This window comes from Rhinatrema bivittatum, chromosome 5 (genome assembly GCF_901001135.1).
Source record: "Rhinatrema bivittatum chromosome 5, aRhiBiv1.1, whole genome shotgun sequence".
Taxonomy (NCBI): domain Eukaryota; kingdom Metazoa; phylum Chordata; class Amphibia; order Gymnophiona; family Rhinatrematidae; genus Rhinatrema; species Rhinatrema bivittatum.
Window position 1 is genome coordinate 9683398 of NC_042619.1, and position 17967 is coordinate 9701364.

At 48.6% G+C, this 17967-nt stretch overlaps 1 protein-coding gene across 2 annotated transcripts in view; it reads right to left on the reverse strand.

The window, feature by feature from the left end:
• The window catches only part of LOC115091783 (oocyte zinc finger protein XlCOF6-like), a 36480-nt gene extending 18996 nt beyond the window's left edge, over positions 1–17484 (reverse strand). The window contains exon 1 of one of the 2 annotated variants that reach the window (XM_029601993.1): positions 17344–17484. In XM_029601993.1, coding sequence (XP_029457853.1) covers positions 17344–17367 — 24 coding nt within the window. In that variant the 5' untranslated portion in view covers positions 17368–17484. Of the gene's footprint in view, positions 1–1967; positions 2090–17343 lie in introns of those variants that run through there. The other variant, XM_029601992.1, reaches the window with a different exon arrangement.
• Positions 17485–17967: the final 483 nt, after the last annotated feature.

Genomic DNA, 17967 nt, shown 5'->3' on the forward strand with positions numbered 1-17967 from the left:
ACCCAGAGAGTACAGCAGGCAGGGAATTAGTAAAAACACCTCGGGTTTTTTTTTTTTTTTTTAAATCAACAGTGCTTTCCGCGGCAGCTAGCAATGCAGCACTTCTTTTTTTTTTTTTTTTTACAAACTTTGAAAACGCTTGGAGCCTGCAGAAAGGAGAAAACTCCTTCTGCCAACTTCCTCCGAGGGATGGGCTTCCCTGGAGGCGGAGGGGGAAAGTGACCGGCCCACCGGTGAATACTCCCCCTCCTCTCACTGGGCTGGGCAAAATGTACTCCGGGGAAAGGCTTCAGGGCTAAGCCCTGCCTTGCCTGCTATGGCTCCTCACTTCAGCTTTTCCCGAGTTCTAGTCACAGTTGCCTCTCAGATAACTTAAATCAAATCTGAAATAGTGGAGCATCTCACTCCTCTCAATAAACTTTCTGTGATTTTGGGTTTTTTTTCAGGAGATCAGGACCGCAGGTTATGCTCTCTCATCTGCTGGAGTCAGAGATATACTGAAGGATCGCAGGGGGGGGGGCGCACCAGGGTATAGGTGGTGCCTTTTCAGTTTCTCTCTGACTCCATCTGCTGGACGGGAGGCATAACCCAGCTGTCTGGACTGATCCTGGTACGTACAGGGAACAATTTCTCTCACAGGAAGCCCAAAGCCCAGCTCTGGTCTGGTGCTATTAAAGCCCGGTCTGCCTCTGCAGTGCCTGCAATCTCAAGTGCTGGATCCTGAGTAACAATTTCTCACCCAGGGAGCCCAAAGCCCAGCTCTGGTCTGGTGCTATTAAAGCCCGGTCTGCCTCTGCACTGCCTGCAATCTCAAGTGCTGGATCCCTGAGTAACAATTTCTCACCCAGGGAGCCCAAAGCCCAGCTCTGGTCTGGTGCTATTAAAGCCCGGTCTGCCTCTGCACTGCCTGCAATCTCAAGTGCTGGATCCCTGAGTAACAATTTCTCACCCAGGGAGCCCAAAGCCCAGCTCTGGTCTGGTGCTATTAAAGCCCGGTCTGCCTCTGCACTGCCTGCAATCTCAAGTGCTGGATCCTGAGTAACAATTTCTCTCACAGGGAGCCCAAAGTCCAGCTCTGGTCTGGTGCTATTAAAGCCCGGTCTGCCTCTGCAGTGCCTGCAATCTCAAGTGCTGGATCCCTGAGTAACAATTTCTCACCCAGGGAGCCCAAAGCCCAGCTCTGGTCTGGTGCTATTAAAGCCAGGTCTGCCTCTGCAGTGCCTGCAATCTCAAGTGCTGGATCCCTGAGTAACAATTTCTCTCACAGGGAGCCCAAAGCCCAGCTCTGGTCTGGTGCTATTAAAGCCCGGTCTGCCTCTGCAGTGCCTGCAATCTCAAGTGCTGGATCCTGAGTAACAATTTCTCTCACAGGGAGCCCAAAGCTCAGCTCTGGTCTGGTGCTATTAAAGCCCGGTCTGCCTCTGCCCTGCCTGCAATCTCAAGTGCTGGATCCCTGAGTAACAATTTCTCACACAGGGAGCCCAAAGCCCAGCTCTGGTCTGGTACTATTAAAGCCCGGTCTGCCTCTGCAGTGCCTGCAATCTCAAGTGCTGGATCCCTGAGTAACAATTTCTCACACAGGGAGCCCAAAGCCCAGCTCTGGTCTGGTGCTATTAAAGCCCGGTCTGCCTCTGCCCTGCCTGCAATCTCAAGTGCTGGATCCCTGAGTAACAATTTCTCACACAGGGAGCCCAAAGCCCAGGTCTGGTCTGGTGCTATTAAAGCCCGGTCTGCCTCTGCAGTGCCTGCAATCTCAAGTGCTGGATCCTGAGTAACAATTTCTCACCCAGGGAGCCCAAAGCCCAGGTCTGGTCTGGTGCTATTAAAGCCCGGTCTGCCTCTGCAGTGCCTGCAATCTCAAGTGCTGGATCCTGAGTAACAATTTCTCTCACAGGGAGCCCAAAGCCCAGCTCTGGTCTGGTGCTATTAAAGCCCGGTCTGCCTCTGCACTGCCTGCAATCTCCTACCTGAGCAGCAGCTCCTGCAGGCATTCTCCTCTCTCTGGGGGTCTCTGAAGCAGATTAGAAACGCCTTGGGGGCTCCTCTCTTGCAGGAGAGAAAGTCTCTTTCCTCCCTTCCTTGTCGGGCTCTTTCCCTACAAGCACAGCAGCTCCTCCCCCTCCTCATCCTACCGGCGCTCACTGATGATGCATAGAGGAAGGGGGGGGGGGGAGGATTCAGATAACTTTATTGGCAAGACAATTTGTTCATGTGCGGCCAAAGTGGTTAAAATAGAAAGGAAAAAGTGTACAAAATAATGATACTAACATCGAGATAAAGTTACACATTACAGAAGGGACAATTACAGTTATTAATGTGGCTCCTGTGTGTCCATTAGAATGTAGACGACAGCAGAAAAGACCAAACTGCCCTTCCAGTCTATTTTTTCTGGTCCATACTGCTGCGATGTGCCCGCTGCCTGCCCTACAGTGTGACCACTTGCAAAATATCACTCCTTTTCCAGGACAGCTTTTGTTGTCTCATCTGCACCGCGCTATCTTGGGGAGACGAGCATGCAGGATCCTCCGCAGTTTTTAATTGTTCTCGCAGTAAACCGTACAAGTGCCGGAACACAGGCCATACGTCTTCCTCTTCCACTCTGCAGGACTCGGCTTGGGCTCCGCTTAGCATCGGTTCTGTACGCTGCAAAGTTTTGGAATATATTCAAACGTTTTGTGCGTTTGCATTGTGGGGTGTCTGTGGTGCCTTACTGGGGATCGCTCAGTCTGAAGCGCTGTGCGGGCAGGTAGCCTGGACTACTGAGTTTAAATCTTTGCGAGAGAGAATTAAATAATTGAAGAATGCCGCTTAACTAACAGCGGGCAGACTATCCCGGGAGGGGGTGTTCCAAGCCCAGAGCAGCCAGAAAGTGCAGAGGTTTTCAGGTTTCAGTTGCCATTCTGCTTCTGGTTAGCTCCTGCCCACAAGGGCTTCAAGCTTCAAAAGCTGAGTCAGTGTGGACTGCTCAGCGGGAGAGAGAATTAAAATCCCTAGAGCTTCATGTAAGCTAAAAGTAAAGTAGGCAATACCAAATGTTTAATTCCCACCCACCCCAGGCTTTCTTCTCCTAATATAGTTTGAATGCAATAGATAACGAGATAATCTGTTAATCTGATAATTCTTAAGGTGTTCTCTATCAAATGAAAAAAGCAAAATGAGGTCTATCCAATGTAATAATTGTGGAGCCTTTATCTTGAGGCAAATCATCTGGAAACTTTGGGCTTGCCCCATTAGTCCAGAACTCTCTGCCCTGAGAAAGGACTTGACTCAAGTTAAAGCTCAATTAACTGCAATATAGAAAGTATCAGAAACCACCCAGAAATCCTCACCCACCTTACATAATTCAAGAATCGTTTCTCGATTACCACCGAAAATTCAAAATCCCAGGAAAAAAAGTGGTTTACAGTGGGCTTGTTACCGTCAGAAAAGAGACCCCAGACAACTGGTCCGTAAAAGATAGACTTTATTTGCTAGCAAGATGCAGCCGAGACAAGTGCTCAGAAAAACTGCATGACACTCCCCTGGGGAGCTGGCTTTTATACATTAATACTGATAGGTAGGCGTTGCTTACAGTCAGGCTATTGCACACGTCAGAAAGCAGAAATGAAACTAACTTGTAAGTTACAAAAACAAAACGATAAGACGTGTGACCCAAAGACACCCATTCTTCACAATTTTGCAGCCCACATATCCCCCCCGACACACAAACTGTTGTGAAAGTGGACCCTTGTTTCGAGGTAGATGACTACCGTCGAAGGGCGAGGCCTCTTGGACTGTAGAGACTTGCTAGAAGTCTTCACCTTGGAAGCACGCGACCCCCCCAGGAGGAGCCCGTAGGGGTCCGGCCGCTGGGACTTAGACGACTCCTCTGAAGACTGTAGAAGGTCTGGATGCAGGCGCCTCCTGCAGGTCGTGGGTTCCAGATGGCTGGCGCCTCCAGCAGGTCGAGACAGGCTGAGGACGGAGATGAGGAAGAGTCCAAAACCGGTCCGAGAATCAATATACCAGCGGGGTCCGAGTCCAGTCCAGGGTCAAGGCAGGAGAAGGGTCCAGAGCCGTACCGGGATCAAGCCAGGAGAAGGGTCCAACGCCGTACCGGGATCAAGCCAGGAGAAAACACGTCCACCAGTCCAGAGGTCAGGAGCCAAGAATCAATCCATGGAGCAGGGGAGAAGAGCGGGACGAAGAACCAAGAACCAGGAGCCAGGAACACACTCAGGCCGGAACCTCAATACCAAGGCAAGGTCTGAGGGGCAGACTTTGCCTTTAAATACAGGAACCTGGAGGAGGTGCTTCAGAAGGGAGCCACGACACTTCCAGTCGTGGCCCCTTTAAATCTTGTCTTCAGCCATGCGTGCGGCCCTAGTGCAGCAGAGAAAAAAGGGGCGGAGTCACCGCATGGAGCAGAACCCCGTGGCCAGCCAAGCAGCGGCCCAGGCCGCGCGGAGAACGTCATTGGAGGCTCCCTGCACCTGCAGGAGCCTCAGAAGAGACCTGACGCCGCGGGTAAGTGCTGGGTCTCGGCCGCGGACCGCTGCGGCCGGCGACCATGACAGTCTGCCCCGGTCGTGGACTGCCGCGGCCGGAGGTCATAACAGTACCCCCTCCTCTAGGCCTCCCTCTAGAAGGCTTTGGTTTACTCGGATGTTCATTGTGAAAGTTCTGAAGAAGAGTTTTATCCAGGATGTTCTTAGCAGGTTCCCACGAGTTCTCTTCTGGTCCAAATCCTTCCCACGCTAGGAGGTACTCCGATATGTTGCCCCGTTTTCGGACATCTAGTACTTCGTGTACTTGATATATCGTACCCTCCTCTGCTCGGGGTGGAGAAGCATCAGGAACTTTTCGATGAGGCCAGGTGAGAACCAGAGGTTTTAAAAGGGAGGTGTGGAAAGAGTTATGTATACGCAAAATGGTAGGCAACCGCAGTTGGTAGGTCACAGGAGCCCCGTGGCCAGCCAAGCAGCGGCCCAGGCCGCGCGGAGAACGTCGTTGGAGGCTCCCTGCACCTGCAGGAGCCTCAGAAGAGACCCGACGCCGCGGGTAAGTGTTGGGTCCCGGCTGCGGACCGCTGCGGCCGGCGGCCATGACAGTCAGCCCCGGTTGTGGGCTGCTGCGGCCGGAGGTCATAACACAAACACACACACATACACACTTACACAGAGCGTACAGGAACCCAAGAACAAATGGATTACTGAGGGCTCTGGTAGAATAAGACCTGTGAGGCAGAGACACATTCTCTCAAGTAACACAAGTACAAAACGCCTTCTCTGTATTAGATAATGAAGACGCTCTAGCGATGGAGATTGAAGTGGTATCTGAAAGGAAAGAAGAAACCCAATGCACGCAGAAATTCCATAATACAATCAATAACCATAAGAAAAAGCTCATTGTGCTAGGTGACTCAGTCATCAGAGGCACTAATCTGGGAACTCTTGGCGAGGGAAACACTACAGTTAAAAGCCTTCCAGGATCATCGACCGGCAGAATTGCTATTCAGATAGTCAAAGTGATCAAAGAAGAAAGCAAAGATCATCCATCTGGGAACCAACGACCTTGCTAGAAACAGCATCCAAGCAGTACAGAGAGATTTCCAGTCTCTAGCGAAGCAGCTTAGTCATATGAAGACAACCATTGCCTTTTCAGAAGTGTTACCTGTTCATGGAAAGGGGAAGGAGAGGCTAAGTCATATTAATAACTTCAATGTAGGGCTCAAATCCTGGTGTAAGGAACAAAGTTTTGGATATGTTGGGAGCTGGGCCCATGTAAGGAACAGTAAAAAGCTCTTTGTCAAAGATGGCTTACATCTGTCTGTGGCAGGAAAAAGGATCCTAAGAGATAAATTCAAATGCTATGTCATAAGGCATTTAAACTAGATGCCGGGGCTGGCAGAAGGAAATTAGAATGTCACTCCCCAAATACAAATGCAATGGAAAAGAGTGAAGTGGATAACAAAACTCAGCTGAATAAGTCACAAAAGGAGTCCAAGAAAAGCAGTAACCCGAACGAGAAAAGCTGGAAAGCTATGAGCACAAATGCTCGTAGTTTGGGCAATAAAATCCCAGATCTGCAAGCCCTAATGGTGGAGGCGGACTTGGATGTTGTTGCTGTCATGGAGACGTGATTCACAGAATCTCATGACTGGGATACCGCAATACCAGGCTATAACTTGTTAAGGAAAGACAGAAAAGGGGGGGGGGGGGAAGAGTGGCTCTTTATGTCAAAAACAATATCCAAGCATCTGAGCTGCAAGGAAGATGGGGCAAAAAAGAAGCACTATGGGCTGTCCTAAAAAAAGATGATGGGGCATCCATTTATATTGGAGTGGTTTACAGGCCTCCAAATCAAATGGAAGAACTTGACGGAGACCTGATCAAAGACATTATAAAGGTGGGAAAGAAGGGAGAAGTGGTGATTGTTGGAGATTTTAATCTGCAGGGTGTAGACTGGAGAATCCCTTCTGCAGAATCTAACAGTAGTAGAGAGATAGTGGATGCCCTGCAAGGGACTCTGTTCAAACAAATGGTAATGGAACCTATGAGGGAGGGAGCTATACTCGATTTAGTGCTCACTAATGGGGATAATGTCCCTAATGTCCGGGTGAGTGCCCACCTCAGCACCAGTGATCATCAAACGGTATGGTTTGATATTGCAAATAGGATATGGAGAAGTCGCACAAAGACCTGAGTTTTGAATTTCAAAAATATGGACTTTGTCAAAAGGGGAAAATATCTGGAGGCAGAACTAGATGACAGGGAGAAAACAAGAGATGTGGAACAGTGGGTCAAGCTATAAGGAGCAATTACAAAGGCAACACATCTATATGATAGAAAAGCAAACAAAAGCAAGAGAAATAAGGAATTTAACTGGTTCTCAAAGGAGGTGGCTGAAAAAAATAAAAGCAAAAAGAACATTCAGGAAATATAAAGGATCCCAAAGGGAGGAGCACAAGGAAGAAATCTGGTGAAACTGAGGGAGACGAAGAAAGAAATCAAGACAGCAAAAAGTCAGGCAGAAGAAAGGATTGCCAAAGAGGTAAAGCGAGGTGACAAAAATTTTTCTGTTACATCAGAGAAAGAAGGAAGGCCTGAAGTGGTTTAGTGAAAGGTGACAAGGATCAATGTGTAGAGAGAGACAAAGAAGTGGCGGAAATATTAAACAAATTCTTCAGTTTGGTGTTCACTAAAGAAGACCACGGAGAAGGACCATCGCTAGTTAACAAGACTATGGATGGGGATAGGGTAGACGAAACTCCATTTACAGAAGAGAATGTATGGGAAGAGCTCAGAAAACTGAAAGTGGACAAAGCCATGGGGCCGGATGAGGTTCATCCAGGGATACTGAGGGAGCTCAGAGATGTGCTGGCGGGTCCACTGAAAGACCTGTTCAATAGATCTCTAGAAACGGGAGTGGTGCCGAGTAATTGGAGAAGAGCGGTGGTGGTCCCGCTTCACAAGAGTGGGAGCAGAGGACGTAGGAAATCTCAGGCCAATGAGCCTCATCTTGGTGGTGGGAAAAGTAATGGAGACTCTGCTGAAGGAAAGGATAGTGAACTATCTACAATCTGGTAGACTGTTTGATCCGAGGCAGCAAGAATTCACCAGGGGAAGGTCCTGATTGGATGACTAAAGAATTGGATTGAGGAAGAGCGCATGATGTGATCTACTTGGATTTCAGCAAAGCTTTTGATATCGTTCCACATAGGAGGCTTGTGAATAAAATGAGAAGCTTGGGAGTGAGCGCCTAGGAGACAGCGTGGATTACAAACTGGTTGACGGACAGAAGACAGAGCGTGATGGTAAATGCTACAAGGATTGGTGTTGGGACCGATTCTGTGAGCGACATTTTGAAAGTGATAGAAGGTAAGGTTTGTCTATTTGCATATGATACTAAGATCTACAACAGAGTGGACACGCCGGAAGGAGTGGAGAGAATGAGACGGGATTTAAGGAAATTAGAAGAGTTGTTGAAGATATGGCATCTGGGATTCAATGCCAAGAAGTGCAGAGTCCTGCATCTGGGGTGCGTTAATCTAAAAGAGCTGTATGAGATGGTGGGGGAAGGGCTGTTGTGCACGGAGAAAGAGAGGGACCTTGGGGTGATAGTGTCTAGCGATCTAAAGATGGCAAAGCAATGTGAGAAGGCGATAGCAAAAGCCAGAAGAATGCTGGGCTGCATAGAGAGAGGGATATCTAGTAAGAGAAAGGAGGTGATAATCCCCTTGTACAGGTCCTTGGTGAGGCCTCACCTGGAGTACTGCCAGGTCCTGTGCTAGCTTTTTTGCTGTCCTGACGAAAAGTTACTGTGCCCCCCCCCCCCCCCCACAATTCATTCAGTGTCCCTCCAGGGCCTATCAAATAAAGCCCAGCTCCGTCCTGAAATCTATATTTTAAACAAATGACATGCCCCCCCCCCCCCCCCGCCAGAACCCAATGGGAAAAGGGGATCTTAGTAAAGGGACGATAATTATTGAGGATTTTGTGGTCCCATTTGACTTCTTCAGTAGTGTCCTTTAAAAATGTCAGCACAATGCCACTGGATAAGGAGGAATTGGTAGATCGTCATAGTAGGGGCAAGGAGATTCTTCTTGCCTTTCTTAATTAAGCTTGGACAGGAGTCGAGCATCATGTCGAATCCATTTTATCTGCTGAATGAGCAATCCAGCGTCTTCTAAAGGAAGTTCCTGAGATCTGGAGAAAACGCAGTTTAACCCAATGCTCTGGCCCTTAAGAGGACCGGGGTAGAGGTCATTTTATCAGAGCCAAACTGAGCAAAGACATCGGAGATGCCGAATCCTGAGGGCGGGCAGCGTATCCTGTCCAAAGCAGAAAATAATTCCTGGGGACGGTTCACAGCAGGATTAATGGAGGAAGAATACGAGAGTTTTCTGAGGCTGTAGCAGCCGCCCATACTCTCTTTACCTGCAGCCTCCCCGGCGCCCTGTCCTCAATCACACGAATCTCGGGCCATTTCCGTTCCTTCCTTTCGGGCCGATGCAGTAAAGTGCGCTCAGGCTGAGTGCACTGTTAGCCCCCGTTTGGCCGCGCGTTTTCGACGCGATATTTTTACCCCTTATACTTGTTGAAGGAAGATGGAAGGCAGACCAGGAAACAGGAGGAGAGGAAGAGATGGGGGTGGCGGGTGGCGGGGTGTTTGTAGAGCCTGGCAAACCCTTTGTCAGCTCAATGATCTTCTTATTGATAAAGAAGTCAACAAAGTCCTCACTTGACAGTGAGGGTGGAATGCAAGGGGCCGCTCTGAGGCGAGTGATGAGCAGTGAGGGAAGTCAGGAGAGGCCCTGGGGACGTGAGTGGGATGGACTGAATGAGGCACAGGGGAGGGAGGAGGAGAAGGCTGACTCTCTAACCAATGAAGCCCTGCCAGAAGGAGCACAGTCGGTCACTTGCTACCAGAAGCTGCAGGAGGGAAAAAAAGGACTTTAAAATGTGACTTCTCTGACTCCATCAGCAACGCTGAGTTGCCCAGCACGCTGCAGTTCAGAAAAGAAAGACGAAACCGCGCAATGCTGACTTGCTAACAGACAGGCCGATACAGAAAAACGCGCGGGAGAGCCGGCGAGCGCCCACTCTCCCGGCGCGCGATTCAGGAGGGTGGCCTATGCAAATTAGGGCCCGCGGTAAAAAGAGGCGCGAGTGGCGGCTGTCAGCGGGTTTGACAGCCGACGCTCAATTTTGCCAGCGTCGGTTCTCGAGCCCGCTGACAGCCACGGGCTCGGAAAATGGATGTCGGCATAATTGAGCGTCTGTCTTCCGACCCGCGGGCCGCGGGCCGATTTAAAATATTTTTGGGGCCTCCGACTTAATATCACCATGATATTAAGTCGGAGGGTGCACAGAAAAGCAGATTTTGCTGCTTTTCTGTGCACTTTCCCGGTGCCTGCAGAAATTAACGCCAGCCTTTGGGTAGGCGCTAATTTCTGAAAGTAAAATGTGGGGCTTGGCTGCACATTTTATTTACTGTATCACGCGGGAATGACTAATAGGGCCATCAGCATGCATTTGCATGTTGCGGGCGCTATTAGTTTTGGGAGGTTGGCCGCGCATTTTCGACGTGCTATTACCCCTTACTGAATAAGGGGTAAAGCTAGCGCATCGAAAACGCGCGGCCAAACCCGGGCTAACAGTGAACTCCACCGCAGCGCCCCACTACCTCACCACCGGGACACCGCGCCGGTCACAGCAGGGGTCACTCCGCCGCAGCCCCTCTTCCCCAGGGACCCAGGGTCAAGGTAATTTTATGTAATTATTTATTTCTTAACTTAGGGTGCCCCATTTACATCAGTTTCATGGAGTTTCGGAGCGCACTTTACTGTATCGGCCCGAGAGAGTGCAGTGGAGAAGAAATAGAAACTGCGAGTTCCCTGTTTCCGAGTGAATTGTTGTTTGGTAACAGTGCTGATAGGTTTGGGGAAGGACCCAGTCATACGAGGATTTCAACATATTGCCTGACGGACAAGTGTGTGACATACTGACAGCAGGATGGTAACCTGGGAGCCTCAGCTGGGTTGGAAAGGCAAACCTTGGTTGAGAAGAAGAAGGATCCTGTCAGGTGAAACTTTCTTCATAAGACAAGGCTGAGTTCTAGCTGCTCCAGGTATTTCGATTGGACCTGTTACTATTCTTTTCCTAATAACACAGAACATTTTATTTGCGTTTTTGACTGTTGCTGTACACTGAGCTGAGGATTTCAACGTATTGTCCACAACGAGTCTGAGATCCTTTTCCCGGCAGGTGACTCCTAATATGGATTGTGAATCTGCAGTTTGGATTATTCTTTCCTATGTGCATCACTTTGCACTTGTCTGCACTAAATTTCCTCTGCCATTGAAATCCCCCAATCTCGCAAGATCCTCCTGCAATTCCCTACAATCCATTTCTGATTTAATTTCTTAATTTCGACTGGCTGAATTCAGCTAACATCTTTTTTTTAGGCATAGCTCATTATTTTGGTACCATAGAAAAGTAATTATCGTGCTCATAACTAAAAGTAATGTCACGAGCAAGGAAACTAAAATGAGAAATTCTTTGAACAGCGTTGCCGATGACCGTCTTGGTCCTGATGGGCCATTTTCTGGTAAACAGAGGAGTAGCTGCCTAGTGGTTAGAGCAGCGGGCTGCAAACAAGAGAAGCCAGCGTTCATAACGCTCTGCCGCTCCTTCTGGGCAAGGGGCTTCAGGTGCAAACTTAGAGGGAGATTTATCGAGCCGCGCTAGGGGTCACGGTGAGCTGCATGGCTCTTTAAAGCAGTGGTGGCCTGCGGTTTGGGGGAACGCCATCGCGCGTTTTCTGAGCCTCAGCTGCATTCTGTTCTATTTTCACGCGAGGGAAAAGGACGCGGCGATATTGCCTTTAATATTTTGTTGGGGAGAGGCACAATAACTCGGGACTCCCCCCCCCCTGCTCTCCTGCGATATTAGGCCCCTCCCTTGATAAAAAAATAATAAATCACAGCTTAATGAATCTAAGCCTTGGATTGTAAGCTCTCTGGGGATAGGGAAACCCTTACAGCACCTGAACGTGATCCGCTCTGACGTTCCGAAAAGCAGAATATAAATAATCAAAAACTAAACGCAATTGATTTTATTTTCTTTAGAGAGATTCTGAGTTTCTGGTCTTAATATAATTGATTACTGAAGTCCATTTCCTGCTCTAAATAACATAAGGGCCGTCAGTAAAAGTGCATTTATAAAGGTCTGCGATTCAGTGATGTGCTGGGGTCACTTCAGTTCTTCTCTTCTCTAAGGAGGACATCCGTATCAGCGATAAGTTACAGCCTTGGGGGACTCCTTGTTTTGTTTCACTCACTTTTGTAAGTTCTTTTCCGTAATCAATAGATACGTGTGTGTATTATCATCGAGATATGTTGGAAGGCACTTGGTAATTCCTGAGGGTGTCTGCCCTTCCCTGAAATCTGCCACACTGTATTACAGTCAAGCTTCCCGAATGCTTTTATAAAATGGCCTGATTTTCAAAAGCATTTCCATGCTTAGAACTGGGTTTTACATGTGTAAATGCACGTGGCCTGCATTAAGAGGCTTTTGAAAATTGCTACAATATAGGCCACTGAATTGCCCCCTAGGGTTTACACACGTAAGTGCACTTAACTTTTGAAAATTGCTACGACTGTATGTTGCATTTACACGTGTAACTCCTTTGAAAATTCAGCTGTAAATGCATTTCTGGTTTAAATTCTCTTTTTTATATTATTTGATTGTAAAAACGTTGTCTAGACACGAGCATCACCATGTCAAGCCCTTCGGTTGTTCCAGCAGCAGAACACTGATGGTTCTGAGGCGTTTACTTAAGATCTTGCTTGACCTTTTATAGTCTATTTTAGTAAGCAACGCCTCTATAGCTTTTGCAGCAGCTTCAGTCTCCTTTTTAAAATAAAGATATTGCTCCATTTCATTTCTTCCGACAAAGATTTTGCAAATGCAATGATCTTTAATATTTCCAAAAGTCCATCTTTATGACTCTTCTTTTTGTCCTTTTTTTGTGATGCTTCTTCTTCTGATCCATCCCTGCTTAGTAAATCCACGTCTACATCATCAGTATTTCCCTTTGAGCATTTGCCACGAGCTGTGGATTATGCCACAAGCGTTCACCGTGCTGCAGCCGCTAGTGGTCTCGTGTTACCTGTGACTGTGCGAGATCTCTTCCAGAACTACTGAGTTGTGTTATAACGTTATGGGCTATGGCAGGGGTGACCAGGTCCGGCCCTCGAGAGCCACAACCAGGTCTGGCTTTCGGGACATCGCCAATGAATGAATCTGCATGAGATAGATTTGCATAGAATGGAGGCCGTGTATGCAAATCTATCTCATGCATATTCATTGTGGATCTCCTGAAAATCTGGACTGTGGGTGGCTCTCGAGGACCGGAGTTGGCCGCCCCTGGCCTGTGGTCAGTCTGCCACATACATATCATCTGCTCCATTGCTCGTGCAGTAAATCTATCCCAAGCTTCTGGATCTGCCTTTCTAACCTCACTCTTATCTCTTCCTTCGCCTTTCTCTGCTGCTTGCTTTTCTTTTCTTCATTTTCGTAATTCATCTTGCCACATCTGTAAGCCTTTAATATTTAATATTATCATCCTAATATTTTCCCATTCTTTGCGATGTCATCACTAAATACTGTTTAACCTTTCTCCAAACAGCATTTCCGTGAACTCTCTTTGCAACAAATATTTTTTATAAACTTCTCTTCCATTTTTGTGCTTAACTTTTTGGTTTTTTTTCCCCCATTGTCTTTAGTATTTCTATTTTTGATTTGAATAGGTGCAAATTTGGGGGTAGATTTTAAAAGGCGCGCGCATGCTTCCCGGCGCGCACACATGGACGCACCAGTTTTATAACATGTGCCTGCCAGCACATGCGTGTTATAAAATCGGGTGGCTGCGCGCACATGCGCGCTGGATTTTATAATCCATGCGCACACGGGGGGGGGGGGGGGGGGGATGGTACTTTTGAAAAGTCCGCATTCTGCACTTCCCCAGTCCGCTCCAAGTAAGGAGTGGACTGGGTGGGAACTTCCCTAACCCCCTGCCTAACCTTCCTTCCCCTCTCCTCCCTTGTCTCATTTGTTGAAACCAAAAGTCATCCTGTTCTTCTCTGAGAAGCTCTTCACTACTCAAAGCTGTTCCACTAAATGGTGATCACCTACAGTAAATCTTCTAATGAACCTCGTTGGTACGCTGACACATTTGCCTGACATACAATAAAAATATTTTAGGAATTTCATTGTCCTTCCTTGTTGGAGTCTCCATTGATTGTTTTTGGTCGTATTGCTCACCCTTGTTGTTGCTTGGCGTTCTTACAGCTGGCCATGATGGCTTTCTTCAGCATTAACTGGTCTTTGCTGGTTCCGTAGGCGCCTCTTTTTTTGCCCCTCTGTTCTATTACCCTGCTGTTGTTGGAGTCTACGTGCTTGCCTATAGTCACTAGTTTTCGGGATGTTTCTTCAGTCCTGTTTAGTTCTGGCTGTCTGATCCACTGATTTTTGCAGTTTGCTAGATCTAGGTGGAGAGTGAAGTGCTTGAACCGAAAGCTGTAACTCCATCCGAGCCGGGGCTCTCGTTCCTTCAAGCCATTCCCTAGTTCTGATGTTGGCCTTTCCCAGGCTCTCCTGTCTGCTGGGGAGCCGTCCTGCTTCTCTCTTGTGCTCGATGGGATCCTCAAAGACATTGCTGCAGAACTCGTCTATTTCAGGTTTGGTGGTTGTTGTGGGCGTGGACCTTTGGACTGAGGTGGAGTTGGTGCAACCTGCAGAGAGGAGCCCTGCAGATCCCCACTGTTGGCTGGCTGATGGGGGCGGAAGCAGAGGCCCAACCGGAGCTTCACCAATACCAGTCCGAGTTCCCCTTAGGTTGAGCTCTCAGGTGTCAGGGCCTGCGAGACTTAGGCGCGGGCCTCTGCGGAGTTGAGGATCCAAGGATTCAGAAGAGTTTCAGGCCAGGGTCTGGAGAAGCTCCAGCTGAGTCAGGGTGCATATGGAGGTCGGTGGCAGGCAGTGGTCAGTGTCAGACGGAGTTCAAGAGCAGTGTCAGAGTCCAGGCTGAGGTCAAAACCAGAAATCTGTCTGCAGGGCAACAAGGGGCGGAGAGAAGGACGGAAGATGAGGAGCAGCACAAGCAGGAACGAAGACACTGAACACTGACGGCAAGGGGAGAAGGCTGACCATGAGGAAAACAAGGACCAAACACTGACCACATGGAGAACAGGAACTCAAGAAGACAGAGCGCAGGAACCAGGAAGAACTCAGGACAGGTGCAAAATCCAGGACCAGGAACATGCTGCGGCAAAGCACTACTTCAAAGAAGCTGACCTATTGCCAAGGCACTGGAAAGGCTTCCAGGAAGGCCTTTTATACTGCAGAGGCTGTGATGTCATCAAGGATTCTCGCCGCTGGCCCTTTAAATTGAATGCAGTCGGCACGCGTGCACCCTAAGGAGAGTGGGGCCAGAGTCGGCGGCGTCCTGCCGCGTGTCCTGTGCGGCGTGTATTTGGGTCACGGTGCGGACTGCCGTCGTGTTTGAGAAGGGAGACCGGCGCCGGAGCACCTCATGGGAGGAGCTTGTAAGCTGCTGAACGCAGCAGTTGGTGCTGTATTAATGTTCTTCCTCAGCTCCCTGTAGAACTGCTCTGGGTTCAATCTCAGCATTTTCTCTGGATACTCCTCATCTTTGCTTTCTTCCTGTTTTTCTGCTTCTGCTGTGATTTGAAGTTTCTTTTCCAAGCATATGAATTTGCGACCTTTCCCTTCTGGTGCACCAGTCTACCAGTGACTGGTGATGAGGTGTAATTTTTAGTGAAGCTTTTTTCACATTCAGTACATGTATGTGGTTTCTCTCCCATGTGGATTTTAAAGTAACTGTGATTTATTAGTAAAGTTTATTTCACATTCTGTGCAGGAAATTGGCCTCACACCAGTGTAGATTGTCTGCTGTAGATTTAGGCTTCTCTTGTGATTGAAACTTTTGCTTCACTCAATACATAAAAATAATCTCTCTCTAATGTGGATTTTCTGGTGTACTATAAGGTATCTCTTCTGACTGAAGCTTTTGCCTCACTTAGCACATGAAAATGGTCTCTCTCTGGTATGGGTTTTCTGGTATTAGGTGTGATCTTGTACCTACGTTTTTCTTACATTCTGTGCAGGAAAATGGTCTTTCACCAGCAGAGATTTTCTAGGGTATTTTGTAGTGCATCTTACACTTGAAACCTTTATTACATTCAATACAGGAAAAAGGCCTGTGTCTTGTTTGGATTTTATGATGTTGTACTAGATCTCCCTTCCTATTAAAACCATTCTTGTGATTAGTACATAAAACAGATTTCTCTTTTCTTTGTGTTTTCTCTTGTTTATGTAATTCTTTATGATTGAAGGTTTTCCCATTGTTTGTACATGTAGATGAGAAGGGCACCCCGACGAAGTATCGAGATACCCGGGCATAATGTGGGTGCCAGGCACCAGCTGTGCCGGCACCCGGGGGATGGAGCGGGGAGGGCGGGCCATTGTGTGCGTGTGCCTGCACCACCGCATCCGCTCATTGGTCACCGTCCCCGGGGACGTATCACGTCCTCGGGGAAGCGGGCTGAGAGCCCATTGGTTCCCTCATGGGAGGCGAACCAATTGGCAGGCATCCTGCCGATTAAGTTGCCTGGGAGCATCGGCAGCCCCCTCTTTGCCTGCCGACGCTCCCCGGACTCGCATCCTGCCCATTCACCCTTATAGCACGTGTTATGTTATGTGATTTATATTCATGTTGTTCATTTGAAGCGGTGTTGTCGCAGCTGGTGGGGGGTTGCCCGAGCTGAATGAGATGTAATGTGATGATGGCAGGACAATTGGGTGCAGTTGTCCTGGGGAGGCTCCTTGCTGAGGGTGGCAGGAGCTGGTGGTCACGATCCCTTGCTGATGGCGGCGGGGGTCGTGGGTATTGTGCAAATGTTAATGGTTCAAAGCTGGATCTGTGCACCTTGCTGGCGGGTGGCGGGTGCACAGGGAGGAGTATGTAAATTCCTGGCTCGGGCACCTGATTGTTGTACAATAAAGTTGCAGCCTGTTTTATCCCACTATTGCCTAAGTCTCGTTGATGTTATTTATTGCATTGCTTGTTACTGATTTGTGAGAGGGTGGGTGCTGGGTGAAAAGTCAGTCCTGGCTACCCATATTAGGTCTCTCCTCAGTGCGTTGTCTCTTTTGTGATTCCAAAGCAGAAGCCCCTGCAGGCATTCTCCTCTCTCTGGGGGTCCCTGAAGCAGATTAGAAACGCCTTGGGGGCTCCTCTCTTGCAGGAGAGAAAGTCTCTTTCCTCCCTTCCTTGCCGGGCTCTTTCCCTACAAGCACAGCAGCTCTCCCTCCCCCTGCTGGCGCTCACTGATGACAGACGGGGAGGAGCGTGGGGAGGGAGGTGCTCACTGATGACAGAGGGGGAGGAGACTGGGGAGGAAGGTGGTCACTGATGACAGAGGGGGAGGAGACTGGGGAGGGAGGTGCTCACTGATGACAGAGAGGGAGGCGAGTGGGGAGGGAGGCGCTCACTGATGACAGAGAGGGAGGCGAGTGGGGAGGGAGGTGCTCACTGATGGCAGGGGGGGGGGGAGGAGCAGACTGGGAAGCAGAACAAGCTGGGCTGCTACAAATCCTCCCACAGAAACTACAGGGAGCAGAGACCTCACCTCAGCCCCAAATGCAAAAAACAGGGAGACCCTCCCCCAATACAGAATAAATGATCACAGACTGGAAACAGAAAGCTGCAGGCAAAACCTAAACAGCAAACCCCAAGGAGCCCGAATCTGCCTCTGCCCTGCCTGCAATCTCCTACCTGAGCAGCAGCTCCTGCAGGCATTCTCCTCTCTCTGGGGGTCCCTGAAGCAGATTAGAAACGCCTTGGGGGCTCCTCTCTTGCAGGAGAGAAAGTCTCTTTCCTCCTTTCCTTGCCGGACTCGTTCCCTACAAGCACGGCAGCTCCTCCCCCTCCTCCTGCCTCTGCAGTTGCAGGGCGCTCACTGATGATGATGCTAGGTGAGGGGGGGGGGGGGGGAGTCAGCACCAGGAGGGAATTAGAAAGCAAGACCTGCATAGAAATAAAGAAATAATAAATAAAAATAAAATATATATCAGGGGATCTCATGTTATTGGACCTGCTTTTGAGAGCTCAGGTCAGAATTCAAATGAGTAAAAGATGACATTTACCAGGAAATATAAAGCATTGTGACTGCATAAGTGAATCATAAATTATGTTCCAGTGATGGGGGACGGAATGTGATGATTGGGGATGAGAAGGTGACAGGCAATATCATTTTATGGTAGATAATGTGTCTTTATTTTGACCTTTTTTTGTCAGTTCCAAAGTGTCCAATCATTTTAACTTCAAAAGTCTTGCGTTGCTGGATTTTTTAAAAACCTTTCTTGGATTACACTGATCATAAAAAGGTCCTTGATGCTG